A 20335-nucleotide genomic window follows, 5' to 3' on the forward strand; every position below is an offset into this window, starting at 1 on the left:
CAAAATCCAAAGGACAGTTTCGATAAAATCCAGGACGTAGCGAGCCAAAAGAAAGGGAAAGGTTTCGAGTAGAAAGTAACGCGAGAATTGAAAAGAAAGGACACGAGTTAGGGAAAGTGTTGCGTCTACTATCTGCAGTGCAGAGTCGTTCGAAAAAAAAAGGCTCGTTCGTTATGGGTCCATTGTCGCCTCTTGAAAGTGGTCGACGTTCCACGATGAGAGAAGCTCGTTTGGAGAGGCTGGGATGGCCCAGATTGTGGTCTATAATCGGAGCGGTATAGAGACACGGTTTGTTGCCTTTCGGTTTTTAGCTGGCTTCAGGACGGCCGGCTACGTAGACCGTAGCACCGCGAAAGTCTGACATATTCGATCATATGAGGGGGGACGTCACTTAAATGACGTCCTCTTTTAGACCATTCGCCACGTTCATGGCACGTGAGCCCTGGTACACGTGTCTGCCTTGCAACGGAATGCATTCTCCGTGCGCCGCGTTTGCATTCCAACGAGAATTAAGTCCTACCGGTGAAACTTTCGTTCGTACGTTGATACGGTATCGTTTCATCGACGAAACTTTCGTCCCTTCTGTAAGGGTGCCACGAGTTTTGTCGAGAAAGTTAGGGCAAAGTGGTAAACGATGGATTCGTTCGAGATACGTTGGCGTTTCTTTTTTCTCGCGATTTCTATCAAGTGGGAATTGGAAAAGTTTTCAGTGACTACAATTGAAGCTGAAATTTCGGGCAAACCTTCGGTCGTGTTCGAAGTTTCTGCTTCGATTAATTTATCGTTCCGGTCGTGAAACGACCGGGGATTGAAGATTAGAAAAAAAAAAGAAAAAATGAGCGACGTTGATCGTAGTCGTAACGAGCCATTTATTGCTTCTATTACACCTTTTTACCAATTTATCAAAGGAAATTGTTTTCCCTTTGTAGTTCGGATTATCCCTTTTTAACGATTGGCTCGTTACCATTACCATCGACATTATCGATTCTGTTGCAATTCCCTACCCGACGATTCGAAGGATTAAAAGAACCGGAAAGGATTAATTGTCAGAATTTTCTCAAATTTCGCGCACAAGTATCACGCGGTTTCGCCGAGACTATTTTTACGCTAGAATATTCTGCGGTGGAATTTTTTCAAAATATTCCGCAACAATGTTTCCACGATTGAATTCTCTTACGATGGAACTTTTTACCCTAGAATATTTCGCGCTAGGATATCCTCACGCTGGAAGTTTTTACCCTAGAATGTTTTGCACTAGGATATTTTCACGCTGGAATTCTTCCGCGAAAAAAATTTTCTCGACACCTTTTTCCATTAAAATTTCTCTTTTCGTGGCAAAATTTTCATCCAGTGCTGTTATTTTCTAGAGGCGACTTTAATCGTGGGTTAACTCTAGAGGTGACTTTAATCGTGGACACACTTTTCTTCTTCCCCGCGAATAAAAAAAGAATCGAATCGGATTGTAATTACCAGGATCGGTAAATTTCGATTTTCCTTGCAATAATTACGCATACAGTTCCCCGGTTAGGGAAGACGCGGATTATAATCACCGCTCGATAGGTTTATTCTTGAACCGATCGTTATTTTCGGCCTCGCTTTCGGTTCGTTCGAAACAAAATTCTCAGAAGCGTGGACGCGTATCGAGAAGCTCTTCGACGTGATATTGTTACGAACGTGCGGGTACGTTTGGCAAGCGACAGGATGCAATTAAGGAATAATAAGTCGAAGATCGAAAGGTGGCACAGCGCGTTTCCGCGAACCTGGCTGGACAGTGCGGGGTTCAGCACCGAAAATAAAGCGGCGGTAGCATTCATGGCCAGCCGGAATATTATCGAACGTCGGCGTCGCCCGAGACTGCTCGAAAGCACCGTCTAGCGTCACGGATTTCGAAGTTACTGGCTCACCGAGCGATCCTATTAAGCGTGAATTCGCTTCAACGAAACTTTCCTTTATTTTCGTTACCACTCGCTCGTCCATTATCCCGTGCTTTTAATCGTCGTGGTTATTTATAAAATGTTCAATAAAATACTATAAATATTGTAGCAGACGTACAGTCGGTCGCGAAAGTCTCCGTAAAGTGTGCACGTTTCATAGCGAATGGAAAATTATCACATGGGTGTTGAATTATTATTTCTCCGTAAAAGAGTACTTTTTAGAAATAATTCGTTAAACTCGTCTGTGCAGGGAAATACGTAAGGTATGGAAGTAAATATCGCAAAAATGTGTATCGAAACGTCAGAAGTTACATAGGAATCGTTATCGTTGCGTTAATGTTTTATTGTTTTCTGTTGCACGCATAAATAGTCTCGTATTTACTTCGACTTAATATATTACACACGAGTGTATACAGGCTTGCACGACGTTCTAGATTCGTACTGATCCATCGAAGAACGAAATAAATAAAAAAAAGAACCGAAAAGGAACGGTATTTCCCGACACCTGCGGATCGGTTTCGATCGTTATCAACGGTCGATAGTGCTGGTCGAGTTTTGTTTTTTTCGTCACTTCGCGTGCCGATTTCCCACGAAGACAAATTTCCACGGCGACGTTGATAAACGTTGAACGACCATTTCCCATGAATCGCGTGGAAGTGAATGCGAGAGCGAATGGGTCGTGTTTACGCGATTGGGTGTGCAGCTGACGGCTCGTAGATCAGATCGAGTTAGTCGTTCGCCAACTGATCGGGAAGACCCGAAGCTTAGCGAGACGTGGGCTTACGTAGGAAGTGGTGGCAAGTTTGTCGTGCGAATTAACGCCCATTTAATTTATTCCGTTCGTAACGAAACTATTCGCTCTCGATCGCGGTGGGATTAATTAACGATGCTTTGTTTCGAAACTCATTGTTTTTTTGCACGAAAAAAAAAGAAAAAAAAAATATAATTGAAACTCTCGATCGTGTTCTGCGTTCAAAAATGCTCGTTCTCCAGTCGAATTTTCGGTTTATTTCTCTCGAAATACACACCTTCTGTATATTTATATTTTTTATTTACTCTACTTCACCAACGAGATGAACTCTTCAAATACAAAGAAAAATACCGATTGATCGTGTTTAGTTAATATACATCACGGAACAAACGAAACTTCAAATTAACGAGTGTGGAAAAGAAATTAATACTCGTTTCCAGTACTCGTTAACATATTTTGGGACAGTGCTCGAGTAATTATCGGTATATTTTCACATAACGAAGCAAAGAGCCACTCCGTGGACTTGTTTCGTTCGCGCAACAACTCGTGGAATTCTTTCGTTCTGTATTTCAGATTCGTCGGGCGGCCTGGTATTCGGCATACCGTTGTCTCAGTGTTTGGAGAACGACAGGATCGCTAGAATCGCAGCTGGCGAGGTCACCGATGTCGGATGTCTGTCGAGGAGCAGCAGACACGGCAGCAGGACGAGCTTCACGAGCCTAATCGAGCCGACAGTGGCGGCCAAGACCGACGAGGTAAGTAGATCGATCCCGGTTCGTCTACGGACCCGATCATCTCGCTACCGACGCGGAAAATAGCTTTGGAAAAGATAAACAAACACACGGATCGACTTTAAACGGTTCGAGTGTCTACGAGACGAATCTTGTAAAGCAACGTTTAATAACGGATATAATTAATCGCGACTCCTACGGTTCTCCGCGTATCCAGTTCTCACCGACGCGATTTATTTATAGTCGTGATGAAAACGCGCGTACATCGCGTTTTTCAAAAATTTACAGTATTTTAAGATTGTGAAAATTCAGGCTCGACTAACGTCGACGTTCTTTCTAACGTCCTTTCTCATGGATCGTGGAACAATCGAGTATTGACGGAGGATTACGAAATCATTCCACGTTTATCGTCTATGGAAAAGATAGAGTATACCGTAATATAGACGAAATTTACAAAGTTTGTAAAATCAAAAGTATTTTCAATTATCTAATACCTCAATCTTTCACTCGTTCTAAATTTTCGGAGATGTATATCGTTGGTCTCTATTGATTCTGGTAAAACGATCAATTTTCATCATTGTAGCAGCTACCCAGATTCTCGTCTTGTATCGAACGAAAAGATCAATCGTCCAATAGAATAATTGCAACAGTAATTACGTGGTCGATCACAGTCTCGCTCTGCTTACTTTGTACTTTGTTCTTTCGCGAATCTCGTATCTTTCTTTAACTGCTCTATCGTACTTTGACGTCTCGCGTCTCGCGGGCTTGTTCCGCTGCAAAAATTCACTCTCGAAGTAGTACAGGTCGGTGACAAGTCGGCCGTGTACCGATACGAAACCTCGCGATCCATTCGGATCGAACGATCGAGATTAACGATCACCGGTGTTGCGGTCTCGTAGCGCGAAACCGTGTAACGATTCTTCGGAACGCTCGAGTTTACGACAATAACGATGATCTCGGACAATTTCGCATAAAAGCGTCGGACGACGCGATTCTTGGAAGCTTTGCGCGAAGAACGACAGGGTTTCGTACGAAAACGGCCCACGTGGCGCACTTTTTCGCGTGTCTGGTAACAAAGTGGCAGGCGCGGGTTTATTTTGGCAGCTAGACGAGCGTCTTTTCAGAAGGCGATCTCGCGCGGGAATTACGTGCAATAAAAGTAGATTCGTCCGGTGTGGCTATTTACAATTCGATATTTTATTCGCCTTTCACGACGACGACGACGACGACGACGACGACTCGTAAAGATACGAAGACGAGGAGAGAACGCGAGTCGTGAAAATTCGAGTCACCTGTTTCAGATCTACGTTCACTAATCCGTGGGCTCTCACCGTTTCGTTCCATAGAGATTTTAGTGTCTCGTCGGTTTAAAAATATGAACACTCTCGAAATAGATACAACGCGCGAATAGTCCTGCTCGGTTAACTTTTCTTTCTTTTTTTCTTTCTTCTTTTTCTCTACGGATGCTGTACACCCCGAGCGTAACGCGAAACACGCTAAATACGTTTCGATCGCGAAGGTGATACGTGGGCTTTTGGCCCGTTGAAATCCGTGAACGCGAAATAAACTCGGTGAGGAGATTGAAAAAATAATTTTAACCCCGGATTCTAGAGATGGAATATTTTTCAAGGCGGCACGATCATTGAGAAAGACGCATTTCTTTTTTCGTTTTTTTTTTTTGTAGCGTAGAATCACGTCGACCTTGATGTCCCGGCTCGTTTCGCGCAGATATTTTCAATTCCTCGAATTGTTTCTGGTATTATTTTATAATCATCCCGTACACGATCCGGCGGTCACTCGGTGGTTTCCTCGACGTTCCAACCGGATGAAACATTACCGTGTTTGTTAATTAGTTTCCAAGTTTCGCGTGTGAGTGTCGGGTAGGAAACGTGGCTCGTTACTTGAAAATACAGTGAAACTCGGAAACGACGAGCGCGTTCGACGCGAAACGTTTCATACAAGTACGAAAACGCGACCTTGGATCGTAACGTCGGCCATAATAATTCTTCGCGAAACGGTCCTTGTTTCTGGCAGTACGTATCGTTCGCTCGAAAACGATTCCGCAGCCTCGAGAGCGGACACCGAGTCGCGAGATGTCTCCGCGAGTGGGAAGGGATTAAACCGAGTGATTCGCAATCCTATTTGCGGATCGCTCGGTAAAAAGGTTGGACATTGTTTCCAGATCCGCTTCCGTAACTTCCAATTGTACTCTAAGAAGAAAGAAAGAAAGACTAGTCTCGAGTCAAGGGCAGTCTCGAAAATAGATAAAATTCTGTTCCAATAACCGACGAATATAACGTTTATTCGATTCTGAGAGTAAGAATCTCGTAGTAAAATTCTTCGGTTGTTTCACCGAGCCCTAATTTCTTTTTTTTTGTCCCTTCCTCGAAATCGGTCGATTTGGTCTTCCATCCACCACAGTTAAGTTAAATAATAACTTTCAAAGTCCGACTGGATCGTCTCAGTACGAATCGTACCGTCTTCCTCCCCTCGACACTCTCCATAATTCAGATAACAATCTCAATCGAAACGTGCATCATTGTACCACCGTTATGCAGAACTGGGACACTCTCGATTGATTCTTGAATACTCTTCGCCCTTCCAAAGTCTTTCGAGAACGTCCGACCCGACCGTAACGCGGTTACTTGTAGACCGCGATTCTCCTCGGTCGCGGAACAAAGTTTCTCCACGAGGTACGTTGGAAATTGCGTTTCAATGACGCGTGTACGCGCCACCGTGTGTGCTCGGCGTCGTTTGTCGCGGCACGGTCGGTTTATCGAGCAGTTACCGCGTCGATCGAAGTCGCGAAACGAGGACGCGGCGCGTTGTAGACGACGACGACGACGACGACGAGGAGGAGGAGAGAGAACGGATCGGCTCGAACTTTAAAGGGGCGTCGCGTGACGGGCCGGGGCTCGCGAACGCGATCGTAAACCGCGTCATCGGTTGCGTCAGAGTGTCCACGGATCGCGACGAGGGCGTTTATCGATGGCCACTTGGCGAGAGCGAAGGGGCGAGGCGTTCGAGCAGCGGCGAGCCGCAAGTGGTTATTTTTTGACGGATACGTCAGCGACGGTACAACGACGAGGGACCCGTTTAATTCTATGCGCCGCGCAACGTCCGAGACGGCCGAGACGGCCGAGAACACGGCCCGTTGCCAAATCCTCTCACCGGATTTAACTAACGTTTCGTGCAATTAAATGCCAATGGGTGCCGCGTCCCGACGTCACCAAGAACTCGTCGCATATATCTCGAGGAAAGCTCGCGTGGGTTCCCCGGAACGCGATGTGACAGTGAAAATTAACGGTCGTCGAATATACCGTCTCGAATACACGGGGATACCTGTTCCCTCGATTTTACAACGAAACTTCGCACGAGTTTCTCACCGTGTTACGATCGGAGATCGTGGTAACGTTACAAGGGACAATCGACGCGTTTGCGTTGACAACTGTTCACTTAAGTGTACATCGCCGATTTCAATGAAATTAAAATGTGGAAAAGTATTTTCTTTTTTGTTGCTACGCGTATCTTGGGGTGAAATTGGCCCTCAAAGATTGAGAGAACACATTTCTCTCGATATTTCGAAAACGATTTTACCCAGAAGAAAGTTATTTTGACAAGAATTGTATAATTTTTGGGATTGAATTTAAGCTTTCCAATAGTCATGCACAAAATGGGAAATGTGTATATTTGAAAATTTTCTTTCGGTATTTTTAATCAAAATTAGCGTTGGTGATGTATCACTTTCAATATGGAACGTGAATTTTTGGGGTGGATGTCCGAGAGTGAGGTTCTGAGAATAAGATTCTAAGATTGAGATACTGAGTGAGAGTAAGAGGATAGAAAGTAGGAGAAATGGACTGTCTATGGTCAGACTCGATCCCTGATAATACCGTTAAGCTTGAAAAGTTATCGTAAGATGAAGTACGTTTCGATCGATCGATGTAATTGAAAATTGAGAGATTCAGGGGAAATGGACTGTCTCTGGTTAGACACTGTACCAGCGTTATAGGCACACTATCTCCCTAATGGAATATCTTTACCGAGAATAAACAAAAATACTTCGTACGCACGAATTCATATAGAAGAAACTTTAAATATTTCTGTTCGTACAGTGCCAAAGATATTGTGATACCAATAATACATTCGTGATGAACAATTTGTATACACATTCGACGAAACCCTTTATATGGACACAGATACGGATTCCTATGCAATTGTTAGGCGACACGCGGAATTGTGCTCTCAGAAATCGAGGAAGACTCTCAAGAGTGTTTTCGATGAGACACGAAGTTGACTTCTATTCTGTCAAAGGAAACGTGGATCTTAGATTTCCAAGTACACTTTAAATCTTTTTCAAGAACCACGAATTCGATCGACAATTTCCTTCCACTTGTTATACATATCTTAATACTTTATCGAGTTTTTCGTAAAGTCATTTCGTTCTCCAAAATGGAGAATATCCAATTCAATGAAATGTTTGTACACTCTGAAAGAACCATGTTTCATTTTCACCAAAAAAAAAACGAAACGACTTCCCGAACAATCCAATATTATCAATATTCGCAACATCGGTACAGTTTCAAGTTCGTAACGTTCGCCTAATTCGTCCTCTCATTCGTACAAATTTTTTTGGAAGCAACCTCCTTCGCGACCGGAAGTAAATGTTTTGGTTTGAGAAGCACCGGCGCCACCTGGCCGGGGAACACGCTTCTTTTTTTTTTTTTTACTTTTTTCCCTCTTGCGTTCTCTAATTCGAAAACTCGAACGCTCGGACGTTATTTTAAGAAAGTCGGAAATTCGACCTGTGGCTCTTGATTTACACGATCCGATCTAATTTCTCGGCGTTTACGTTTCTGCGTATTGATTGTTCACTTTACGACGCGGCCGGAATGATTTGCTTCGCGCGCGAAAATTTATTTTAGACAAATCCTCCCTTTGATCGAAGGCAGTGTCTTGTGGCCCCTCGCTGCTTTCTTATTTATACTACGATTTATTATTTGCGATTAATCGGATTTATCGCGCGGTATTTAAGCTCGTGCCGAATCTCTTCGTTCGCGACCGATTATTGAACGTGGAGGACGACGAACGATAGTGAAAATTATCGGAAAATTCTCTAAAGAGATCTTTGCTCTCCCTGTCGCAGGGAGAGAAATGAACAATAATAATGGTAGAAAGAAGCACGAAAATTAAAAAGTCGAATGTTCACTCGATACTCGAAACGAATAGACGAAGAAACGTTTGGATCTTTTTTTTTTTCTTCTTAAATCTGTGTATTTCTTTCGCACGGATAGTTACGAAGCAACTCGATTTATTTTCAACGAGGTACTCGGAACGTTTCGTGGCGAATGTAAATAATTGGAACGACCCTTGCGAGTTCGCGCGTTTATCCGTGACGCATTGTCCGTAGGCAGAACTTTTTCCGGCTTCGAAATAAATTCCATCGGTTACGAGCCCGAAACCAAATCGACCCAACGATTCCTCGTTTTTTTCACGATAGCTTGGAACGTTACGTTCGGTCGTCGATATATCGTATATTGACCCGGATTAGTTTACAACCTAGTTGCACAGCCATGCTGCCTCCTCTGCCCACTTGAACACGGTGTATTCGAGCATACCGAGCCGTCGATCGAATTTATCGAATTTATCGAATTCTTCGTGGTCGTAACCCTTTCGAATCTGTATCAAATCGTCACGGATGGTATTGTTCAATTTTATGGTGGATAGAATTAAAATGTAACACACCGTACGGTGATATTCGTTCTTTGGAAATACGAGTCGAAAAAATTGTAAAGTGTATTGCTTTAGATTTCTATTCTTTGCTCGACGGTAAATAAAACTACCAAAACCAGACGAAATACAATGCTTCTAGTATCTTTGAAAATCACTTTTATTTATGTATTCGAATATGTTCCATAAATTTCTGTAACAATCTACGATAACTTCCTGATATTGGAATAAAAGGAAAATTATTTGATAAGATACTTCCCTTATTGTTACCATTGCTTGTTAGTATTCCTGTGACAAATTGTTCCATTAATCACGTTGAACATCTCAAAAATTCTCTTCGTAAGATCACGTGCTTCGATAGAAACTCACTTATCGTTAGTTTCAATTAAACGAGATCGGGCCTTCTATATTTTCACGGCATTTTCGCCACCCTTGGCACCTTTCGAAATGTCGCGGATTGCTTGGAATTATTACGCAATTTCCACGAAACACCGCGAATTCAAATTTTATGGATTTTGGCAAGACTCTTTGACGGATTTCGAAACATTGTATCCGGAGAGCCTGATAGCGAAGGAGCTGGTATTGTTTCGCGGGTTTCTGGAACTGTGACGTCGATTTTGAAATTATTATACCGGATAAACGTAACATCGAAGAATGTGGCACGGTATCGTGGATTTCTGGAGTCGTGACGTCATTTTAAAAAATTTTAAAGATTTTAAAATTGTCCAGATTCTGGCGAAAGTGTCGAGGGTAATTTTAATTTCGTATTTACCCTCGGTTGATCAACGAATCGTGTATTTTTTTAAGCGAAGGACAATAATCCAAAGTTATTTCATTTTGTAGAAGTTTTTCAATAGATCAAGGGCTAAATAAATCTTTGACATCCCCACGAGCAGGTGCTGACACCTGCAGATGTTCAGGAAACTTGTTTAAGAATATTCTAACGTTTGTAAAGAATACTATTTCGGTGTCTACCTGGATCTTGTAAGATTCTGGAGCTGTTGTGTCGAATACGAACCGAAAGAACTAAGAATTTGTTAAAATCGTCGACATAACGTTGCATCGGTAATAGAATTTCGATAACGGTGTAAACGGACTTGTTCATTGGCACACCGCGTTCTCATCGATACTATTACGTAGCGTAAAATCTCGCAAACATATTCGATAAAATCTGTAGAATGTTAACCAACATCGCCCACGTACAATACGATTTTAATTAATAAAGACCGGTCGTACTTTCCTTGTTTAGAAATGGTTTAATTATGCACGATATCGCGTACACGTCGTTCGTTCGATCGATCGAATTTTTGCGGTTGCACGTAACCGGGAATAAATCTTTAACCGTGCACCGAAAGTGCATAGTATCTCTTGGCTGAAAATTTTGATACGCATCGAAAATGTATACATAAATCAAACGGTACGGTAACCGCGATAAATCCCGACTAATCCTGTCGGGAAGTTCAACGATGGAGAATCATCGCGATTGCGAAGATTCGATAGGAAAATTTACAAACCCGGTGCAGGAAATCGAAGCATCTGGAATGTAAATTTGTATCAGCTTTTCCCTAGAAATAGATCGACCGTTCGTGAAATAGAGTCTTGTGATTCACGCGCCGTGAAAATAACACATCGCGGATCCGATGCGACGTTGACCGTCGTTCTCGTCGTAACTGACCACCCTCGATTTCCGGTAACCGAATCGGTATCGAACTCGAACCTATCGTGCGCTTTGTATTCGCGAGGAGGAGGTTAGATTCAATATTTGATCGGTTAACAGAGGTCGTTATGCGAATCTGGATCGCGGAGATCGAAATCGAAGTGGACAGAGCTGGCCTGAGAGGATACAAAGATCGCGTTTGTACGCTTCCCACGCGTTCGCGGCCATCTGTGTTTCTAAACGATCCTCGAGTATGCACGAACGTTCCCCAAAAAATCGCGAAACTTCCTCTCGAGCTCGACAATACGACGTCCATGAGATCCGATCGATCAGAAACCCTTGCTCGTTCGTCTCCGATTATTCAATGAAAGTTACCGTAGACGGACAAGCGTATTTTATTGACAAAAATCGTGTCAAATTCTTCCTACGTTCTTTAGACAGTCTACGAGTCTCGGAACGGTCGTCGAGAGTCGTCGAGAGTTTAATAATACGGTTCTCACGAGGTACGAACGATCGGACGATCGGTTGCTCGATCGTTTCTCGTTGCACGTCGAACGTCATCATCGATAGACACGTGCAATTTATTTATAAAGTTCGCGGTGAACGTTTGGCCGGTGTCTCGACGAAAGGCCGCGTTTTTAAATAGCTTCTGTACGATCGATCGGTTTAATACGTTTTCGGAATGAACGACGTGGCTCCTTCTCTCTTTCTTTTTCTCTTTCGTTCTCTCTTTCACGCTCACTCACTCTCGTCGACGTCACGTGAGCCTCAAAGTGACAGTGACGTCACAGATCGGGGACGCGAATAGAACGACGATGAGAGAGCGCCAATTTTAACCAGGGATTAATTAAGATCCCGGAATCTTGCAAGACTCGCCGTCAGACAAGACGAACGAAAGAGGCGACTGTCGGTTGGTAAACGCCAGACGCTCGTCAGTCCCCGTCGATCGTTGCAACGCTTACGTAAATCCGATTGGATCGATATTCGGGAAGAATGTTGACGCGTTTCCTTCATCGGCGTTCAAACGACGCGGCTCCAGGGAGATAATCAATGCGGGTCGGTCTTGGTAATTTATCATCGGGTTCGGTAATTATTTTTTACTCCGATTTACCAACACGCTGGAAATCAATTCACCGGAGAATCGGGAAGTATCTGTATTAAGTTACTTCGTGGTTATCGATTTCCTCGAGTTCTTCGTACACTCCGGGAGAGAAATAAATTTGTTCCGTGAAACGAACAGAGTTATCGAAATTTTCGATTTTGAAGATAAAAATATTGCTAGCGACACATCCGAGAAAGTATTGTCGAATTTTGAGCACAATATGAAACATCTCGAGATAACTTCATTACTGGTTAGAGAATCATTGGTTTAAAGGAGTATCGTGTACGAATTTGTTCTGAAAGATAGATCTCGATGAAAAATCTTTGTATTTCAAGACACGAAGTTTTTCGAAGACGAGAAGAAAAGTTTCGCGATTTCTTGGTACTCGCGCCTCGCTTAATGATCGTCTTTGATCGCCGCCCGTTACGCGTAATTATGTTCGCCGCGTAGCCGTTATTTTCGTCCCGTGGCGGCATGTGTTTTCGATGCACAACAACGTGCCATTATGCGGCCGAAAATAATTTATAAACACGCGGGTAAACGCGGACACGATGTCGAGTGCGTAACGTCGCGCACTCGAAATTCTGGTAAGTCGTAAGTAGCTTTTAGCGAGGTACCGGCTACGCCGTAAACGCCTCGATAAATATTTGCGCGGGCGAGCTTTACGGTGAAAGTTTCTACGGAATGGAATTCCTAGAAAACTATTGTTGCACGGTCCTTTGGCGTCGCGACGCTTCCCGTTCTCCGCGAGGCTCCGAGCTCCTCGAGATTCGACGATGGTCTCGTTCACGGTGCAAGAAAACGGGCCGACTTTGATCAATTTTCGAACAAAAGTTTTCCGTACCTTGCACACGCTGCGTTGAATACAGAAGTAGTTACGAGAAGGATCATTCTTCAACGAAGTGAAAAGTACTCGTATCGGGTCAGACGTTACGATCGACTTCGCGAAGCAAAATTATTCGTTGCTGTCCATATTCTACTGAAACGTATTCCTCTTCGTCGCGAGAATGTTCTCTCCATGTTGTGTCCAATATTTCGTCGAACGTTCGCACGTGGATCACTGAAAGATATCGAACATGTATTTTCTTCATCGTTCTACGTTCACCTTCGAGGGATGATAACTTCAATGTTACGAAATATCAAAAACCAATGGACCAACAGTTTTACTATAAAACTCGTGTGTGTTTTTATAAATAACGAATTATCCGATTGATAAAATATTTTGGTTATTCTAAGAGTTTTAACGCATTTCATAGGACACTCGTAACTTAGTTACTTATTATAATATTTATAGTAAATTATAACGACAAATTCAATTTTTAAATCACTTTTCGGGATATATCTGCTTACGGTATTGCGTCGTATTTACCACAATAAACGATCTGGATGTACACACGTGTCCAGTTCAGCCCGATGTATTTTTTTTTTTATCGTTCGCGATACACAGATTGCAAGGAGATAAAAAAATTGTTTCTCAGGGTGGCTCCTGCGAGTCCTTGTCGTCGAAAGGCGGTGCCTTGACCGGAAGCGATTCCGGTGTACTGGAACTCAGCGACAGCGGCGGAGGCCCTCCAGGGGAATGGGACGCTGTTCCAGCAGTGGTCAGACAGTGCATCAGGCACTTGGAGAACACGGGACTTAGGACGCTCGGCGTGTTCCGGGTGTCACCTTCGAAGAAGAGAGTTAGACAGGTATGTCGAGTATCTGACACTGAAGCTGCCAAACGAGTCAATTTGACGCGTTTCGCACTTCTTTTTAATATTAATTGTTAACCGTGTCTTCGCTCGCAATATTCGTGGACAATTATCGAAACAGACTACTTAACTGTACTCGTAAATCAATTTACACTTTCTTCGTTTAACTTCGAAGATACCTTCGATACAATGTCTGATATTTTAATAGAAATTTAATAGAAGTTTCTTTTCATAGAAATTTGATAGATATTTCTTTGAATAGAAATTTAATAGAAATTTCTTTGAATAGAAATTTGATAGAAATTTCTTTTCATAGAAATTTAATAAAAATTTCTTTGAATAGAAATTTGATAGAAATTTCTTTTAATAGAAATTTAATAGAAATTTCTTTTAATAGAAATACGTGCACAACGGGTAGTTGAATTTTTCAATTTTCGAACATTAGAAAAGGAGACACCACCGTGTACTCAATTTTTAAATTTGTCGACACCATCGCGTACAGATGATTTCGATTCGGAGTCGGTTACTCCAGTATTTTAAAGCGACTGAATTGCACGTTTCGTTGAATCGTCACGGTTCAAAGTCTCTTTCCGTGGGCTTTACGCGCAACGAATAATTCATACGGAACACGGTCGAGGATTTCGAGCGAACATCATCGCGGGTTTCTCGGATATAGAATACCACGCCATTTAGCTCGAGTAGAGTAACGATAGATCGAACACTTGAATTTAAGAGGGGCCTAGAAGTGAACGATGTCTTCCTTCGGCGCGGAAAACGTTAAAAGCAGGTGCACGGACACGGTACGTGAAAGTGTGGCTTTCTATAAATCATTTTTTCCCCTCCCCCCTCCCTTATAAATAGAAATGATAGTTAACCCCGTGGAGCACGTGGAAATATGAAAGCGACTCCGTTTGGACGTTATTTATCGCGCGGGCGCGCGCGTTCCCGCGTGTCGTAATTCAAAGTTACGGGACCGTTGCACGGTGACTCGCGGATTTCGTTAACTAATATCAATATTACATTTCGTTTCCGGGCATTATTCATCGTTATCTCGTCCCGTTTCTCCGCGCTGTCGTCGTTGTCTGGCACGCCGAGACACTCCTTGCGAATTCAGATGACAAACGACGCCGATTTTTCACCGTTACTACGAAATTGTTGGCCTTGTACGCGCATAATGTTACTCGATCTGCAACGGACTTTTTTTATATATATATATATATATACACATTGCACGCCCAAAGAATTCTACCTGCGATTTCGTTCGCGAATCGTGCAGTTCGAAGCTACGAAAAATCGAATCGAGCGCCGTGAATACGAATTCGATTTCGCGCGGAATTTTAATTACGATCTTCATCCCACTTTCGGCACGCTCTGTGCAATTTTATAATTTATTGGACGCCTCTCGAGTTAGAAAGATTCGAAACGATTCGAGACGAGACGGTCGATAAATTTTGCAAAGTCGAAAGCATCCCCACTTGTGCCTGCATCCGTTACAAAGTGTTTATTCTCTCTCGTCGCTCTCGACGTATTGAGCAGAGTAGCGTTATCCTCGCGATAAAATATTTACGTTGGTAATCGATGTTTTTACAGTTACGGGAAGATTTCGATTGCGGTCGTGTGACGAAAATCGGGCCCGATCAGTGTCCCCACGACGTGGCAGCCCTGTTGAAGGAGTTTTTTCGGGACCTGCCCGATCCCTTACTTTGCAGGGATCTCTACCAAGCCTTCGTCCATACGCAAAGTAAGGTCAAGGTTAAGAACTCGCGATGGCAGTAACGCAACACGATCGAAAAGTAATAACACCGGGTGTAGTCGTTTGTGAAACAGAGCGAGTCGACGATCGTTATTTGTATCCAAGGAAATACATAAACGACGGTACAGATGTTCTTAAGGTCGTATCGAGGCGACCTAGAGTCGATCCATTTGTCCATAAAATATACAGAATGTTTCGAAACACTCGAGATTCGATATTCTCGAAAGTATAAGAAACAATTGAAAATTCGATACACAATGTATTTCGTGTAGCAGATCGGTCGATTCACTCCGTACACGTAATATGTACAAAATATAAAAACCATACTATTCCACGAAGAAGAAAACACTTGCTATGGTCTTCGATAAAACGATTCTACATTTCAATCGAGCTTGTAAACATATTTCTCTCAATTAGAGACTGTGATTTCCTTCTTCTCCTTCGTGATGTTCTACGTAGAAGAAAACACTTGCCATCGTCTTAGGTAAAACGATTCCACATTTCAATCGAGCTTGGAAACACGTTTCTCTTAATTAGAGATCGTTGTTTCCTCCTTCTCGCGATGTCCATCGAAATAATTTCCCTTTTCGATCGTTGTCGACACGCTCGGTTTCTACGAGCTGAAAGAGCTCCGTTTCTTCGCAGAGATCCGGAACAGGCGACTCCAGCAAGAAGCTCTTCAGCATCTCATTCAGTTGCTGCCCACACCGAATCGCGAAACGCTCTGGGCACTTCTGAACTTTCTCAGCGTGGTGGCAGCGAACAGCGAAGATCAGAAGACCGAGACCGGCGACTGGCTACCGGGAAACAAAATGGACACGACCAACTTGGCGACGGTGAGCGACTTCTCCGTCAAGTGTCGCGGATTAATCGGAATTCTCGACTACGTTCGTCGCGAGATTTTAATTAACGGTCGAATCTCGTCGAGCGAGAAGTATTCAACGGAGCGAGTTCGAAGCTATCAAAGGATGAAAACGACAGCTCGGAATCCAGTAACGTTCGCGTCGACGTAAATATTTCTGGAACACCGGATAGAAGTGTTTGTTTAAAATTAGAATAGCGTTAGAGATGCTACAACGATTCTGTGATAAAGACACTCCTTAACGGTACAGAGAATAATTGGAGTGCAAGTACGGAATCGTGCTAGTATTGTATTATCTTTTTGTATTCTAGATTTGTCCATAGGTAGAGCAAGTTTATTGTTCCCGAAGAATCCTCCAGGAGTATTTTTATTTCTAATCTTGTCCGTATACTTGAAACCCATTTAGAAAAAAATACCACGAGTCTTATTTAGATTGTCTTCGAATTTGAAAATGTCTGTTTCGACTTTCACTTCAAAGATCGAACTTTGTTTCTGAAAACGATTCAAGTTTTTACGTGTTCCTGAATGTATGCAAATCTAACATACTCGATTATAAGAATTAAATTTAAAAATAGACAGTCCGTCGGGAACGATATTCTAACACCTCCCTTTTTACAATTTTCATAAAAATATAGTATACGATTCACTCTTGCTCTCACCATCTATTGTACGCGCCACTTACAATAATCTTCAATTTGAATCAGTTTCTAACGCAATCCGCGCTAGAGAGAAAATTCGTGGATCGAGTTTCACGCGTTTCGCGGGCGGAAAATTTGAAAAATCTCCTAGTTAGCGTCGGTATATGGCTCGCGGACTAATTTCACGTTGAAATTCTGAAAATTGTGCGCGCAGGTGTTCGCGCCCAACATCCTCCATTGCGTGAAACCTGGCCAAAGGTCCGAGGTGTCCGCTGAAAGGGCGGAGGAGAGGATAGACGTAATAAACGTGGTGAGAGCGCTCTTGGAACACGCGACAACGTTGTTCACGGTGCCGGCTGCCCTTCTGGACGAAGTATACCTACACATGATGGACACTCATCCGGCCGAATTGGATCTCGCCCTCTCTCGACGCGCCGAAGAGTGAGTAATTTAACCGTAACTTCGCCCATCCCGTGCCCTCGACCTTGTTTCTATCCACGTCGCGAACCCTAGGAAACTTCGTTCGAAACTTTGAAATTCGAAATTTATTTTCCATCTCACGGCTTAACCTTTCCGATACGTATCGACGACCTTGTACCCCCATCCGTCGTGGACACCTCGCCCTTCGAACTTCGTAATTCGAAATCTATTTTACGACGCGCAGCACCGCCTCTCGATTCCTATCCAGAAGCTCGCGTCGCCACCTTGCACGGAACTTTGATTGTCTTTCGAACTTCGAAATTCGAAATCCGTTTCTTAACGCGCGCAACCTCCACTTTCGATTCGCGGATTAATCGTGGAAGTGTCTCGCGGTAGTTTCTCCTTGGCGAAATCATCCACGGAGTGTTTCCAAACATTAATTTCATATTTTCGACTAACTTCCAAAGATACGTTTTTACACGTCCGGATATACGTATCTGAAAGTTTTCCGAATTGTTCTATTCCCTGGCGTATCGTTCTACCTCGATCGTTACAGAGTTCTTCGTTCAATCTGAAAAACTTCCGCGGAAAGAAATCCATGTTTGGGTACCAAACGATCCGGAAACAGGTCTTTTGGAACCTGTAGATAAATAAATCTTCCGCGTGTCCGCTCCGTAGCCGCGATACACCGGATAATCGGTTCTGGGAACACCTTGTGGCAAACTTTTCAAGCTTCCTCGCTATATATCAACGCAGTGAAAATCGTCGGATTATACTTTCCTTTCGCCCGTTTAAACGAACGAGGCTTCCCGATCCGATGCAGAGGTGTCCACGTGGCAAAAAGCCAACGATGTTCGCGCGCACGTCGCTCAGTATCGCGTGGGGAAAAAAGTTTACGGAGAGTTTTCGTGCGTTTTTCCGCAGGCAGTGCGGGGACGAGGCTGACCCGTGCAGCGAAGCTGAAACCTTTTCGGTCGAGGAGACCCTGACGACGTCGACGACCACCACGGCCGGAACCACGACGTCGACCAGAAAGGTAACCTAACCGGATCGAACGAAATGTGTCCACGTGTCGTTCTCGAGACATCCCTGATTCGTGTCGTGTGATCGAAAACGAAACTTCCCGATGAACAGAAGAAATATTTCTTTATGATACTTTCTGGTTCCTTTTTCAATTCTTGCGTCGAAGAGACTCGTTGCTCGCTTAACTCGTTCGCATTGTGTCTTGTAGTAATTCTATGAGTCGGATTTAATAAGCTAACTTTGGTAGCTTTAAATTTCTCGTTTGTAACCATAGTAGTCCGATTTACTGTCACAGCAACCTTGGTAAAATTTAGTATCCCGTAGTGACACTAGTAGTAAGAGTGGAATACACTATATTAACCCTAGTAGTCAAATTTAAATAGACGAGTTTAAATGTTACGTGGAGACCCTAGTAGTTAGATTTGAATGCATAAAGATTTAAATAAATAAATAATTTGCAGTATTATTCTCTTCTTTCTACGATTAATGGTAAAATTTCCGACGCAATAGTAATGATTATTAAACGGCCGCTTTCTTATTATCATTGAAAGCAATTATTCCATCCTTGGAACGTAATGGGGATAATTAAATTCTCCTAAGTAAAATTCACCGAAACGTACAAATATCAATGACGATAAAAAAGTAATGTTACTCGAAGCGAACAATTTTACCGAACAACCGGAAAAAAAGCAACCCACCTTTAACTTCCGAGAGAATATTTCACAACCGAGCAAACAAACTCTCTAAAGAGACAATGTAACGATTTATCGCTCGCAGCGGAACGACTGTCGAACCGTTTCGTTGTTCAAATATTTGACCGTTAACTAACACGACGCTATCGTTAACTCCCAACTACGAATAACCATTACCGGACCGAATTGTGTAATTTTATCGGCTACTTACCGTAGACGACCGTGCTCCTCGAAGTCTCCCGGTTAACTGACACGAAGCTATCGTTACGGTCGTTGCCAATCGAACGGGGAGAGACTTTCTCCGAATCTGAAATTACAACACCGGTCCAATTACTTCGACTATCCTCTAATAAGATTGCACGAGCACCGTGAGCAAACGAAACCTGGAAACTTCATTTTTCAGGTCTGGACGAGGGAACAGTGTCTTCACCAAACAGCGGGCATAGGCGGGGACATAGGCCCGAGGCCGCGACGATCGAAGAGGCCCGGAAGTCGTCGAAAGGAGGAAGGTAGAAGCAACAGCGTGGACAGCGGATCCAGCGAGGATCCAGCGGATCCACGAAGGAGATCCTCGCCGATGGTGATCACCGCCAGTCTCACAATACCGATGACCGGAGCGTTCACGTTGAACCTCGACGATCCGGACATTCCTTACATCGAGGAAGCACCCAAGCAGCCCAGCGCCCCGCCAAGGAGGCAGAGGCAACGATCGATTTCCGGTTGCAGCGAAGGTACGTCTATGTTGCATTCACACGCAACATCTGCCCCGCATCTTTCGACCATCGACCGATAGACTAAGGATCAAGAGCCGGTCTGTTCCGCGCGAGGCGTCTGATCCCCAACAGCTGTCGAGTTTGTTGAAATCTTCGACGATGCGTAGCCTCGCCCAGTCAAAACTGTTGCGATCGTTTCTGATCAGCGATTGTTCGAGCCGGGAAACGGGAATAAATAGATCGAAATTTATGAAAATTATGTAACTCGATAAGCGGTACCGAAAGTAGGCGGACGAAATATTTACTTGGGTTTTTAAGCGCCCTAGGGTCTAAATTGCTCAATTTTGGATGATTTAAGATTACTTAGAATAATCAACGAGACGATTGTCCAGGACTGAATGTTCGATCGAGTCGAAGAAGATACATGAAATATTTCATTCGTGTCTTCTTTTGTTACCTTAATGGGATTACTTTTATTTGAATCTTATTGGGAAGGTTTCTTTTTGGAAACTACCGAAGTGACGTTACAAATTCAGAAGAAATTTAAGTTTAATCAGAATATACTATAATGAAATCAAATTTAAAACGACGAGACAACGATCGTTCTTTTCCAAGATAGTAGACACGAACGCGAC

At 43.4% G+C, this 20335-nt stretch overlaps 1 protein-coding gene across 3 annotated transcripts in view; it reads left to right on the forward strand.

Moving 5' to 3' along the window:
- Nucleotides 1-20335, forward strand: part of Rhogap102a (Rho GTPase activating protein at 102A) — a 42749-nt gene that overhangs the window by 18611 nt on the left and 3803 nt on the right. For all 3 annotated transcript variants that reach the window (XM_076319420.1, XM_076319419.1, XM_076319418.1), the window contains 7 exons: nt 3259-3440; nt 13384-13596; nt 15190-15340; nt 15998-16188; nt 17067-17293; nt 18197-18308; nt 19391-19718. In XM_076319420.1, coding sequence (XP_076175535.1) covers nt 3259-3440; nt 13384-13596; nt 15190-15340; nt 15998-16188; nt 17067-17293; nt 18197-18308; nt 19391-19718 — 1404 coding nt within the window. The remainder of the gene's footprint in view (nt 1-3258; nt 3441-13383; nt 13597-15189; nt 15341-15997; nt 16189-17066; nt 17294-18196; nt 18309-19390; nt 19719-20335) is intronic.

Source organism: Ptiloglossa arizonensis, chromosome 9, assembly GCF_051014685.1.
Source record: "Ptiloglossa arizonensis isolate GNS036 chromosome 9, iyPtiAriz1_principal, whole genome shotgun sequence".
Lineage (NCBI taxonomy): Eukaryota > Metazoa > Arthropoda > Insecta > Hymenoptera > Colletidae > Ptiloglossa > Ptiloglossa arizonensis.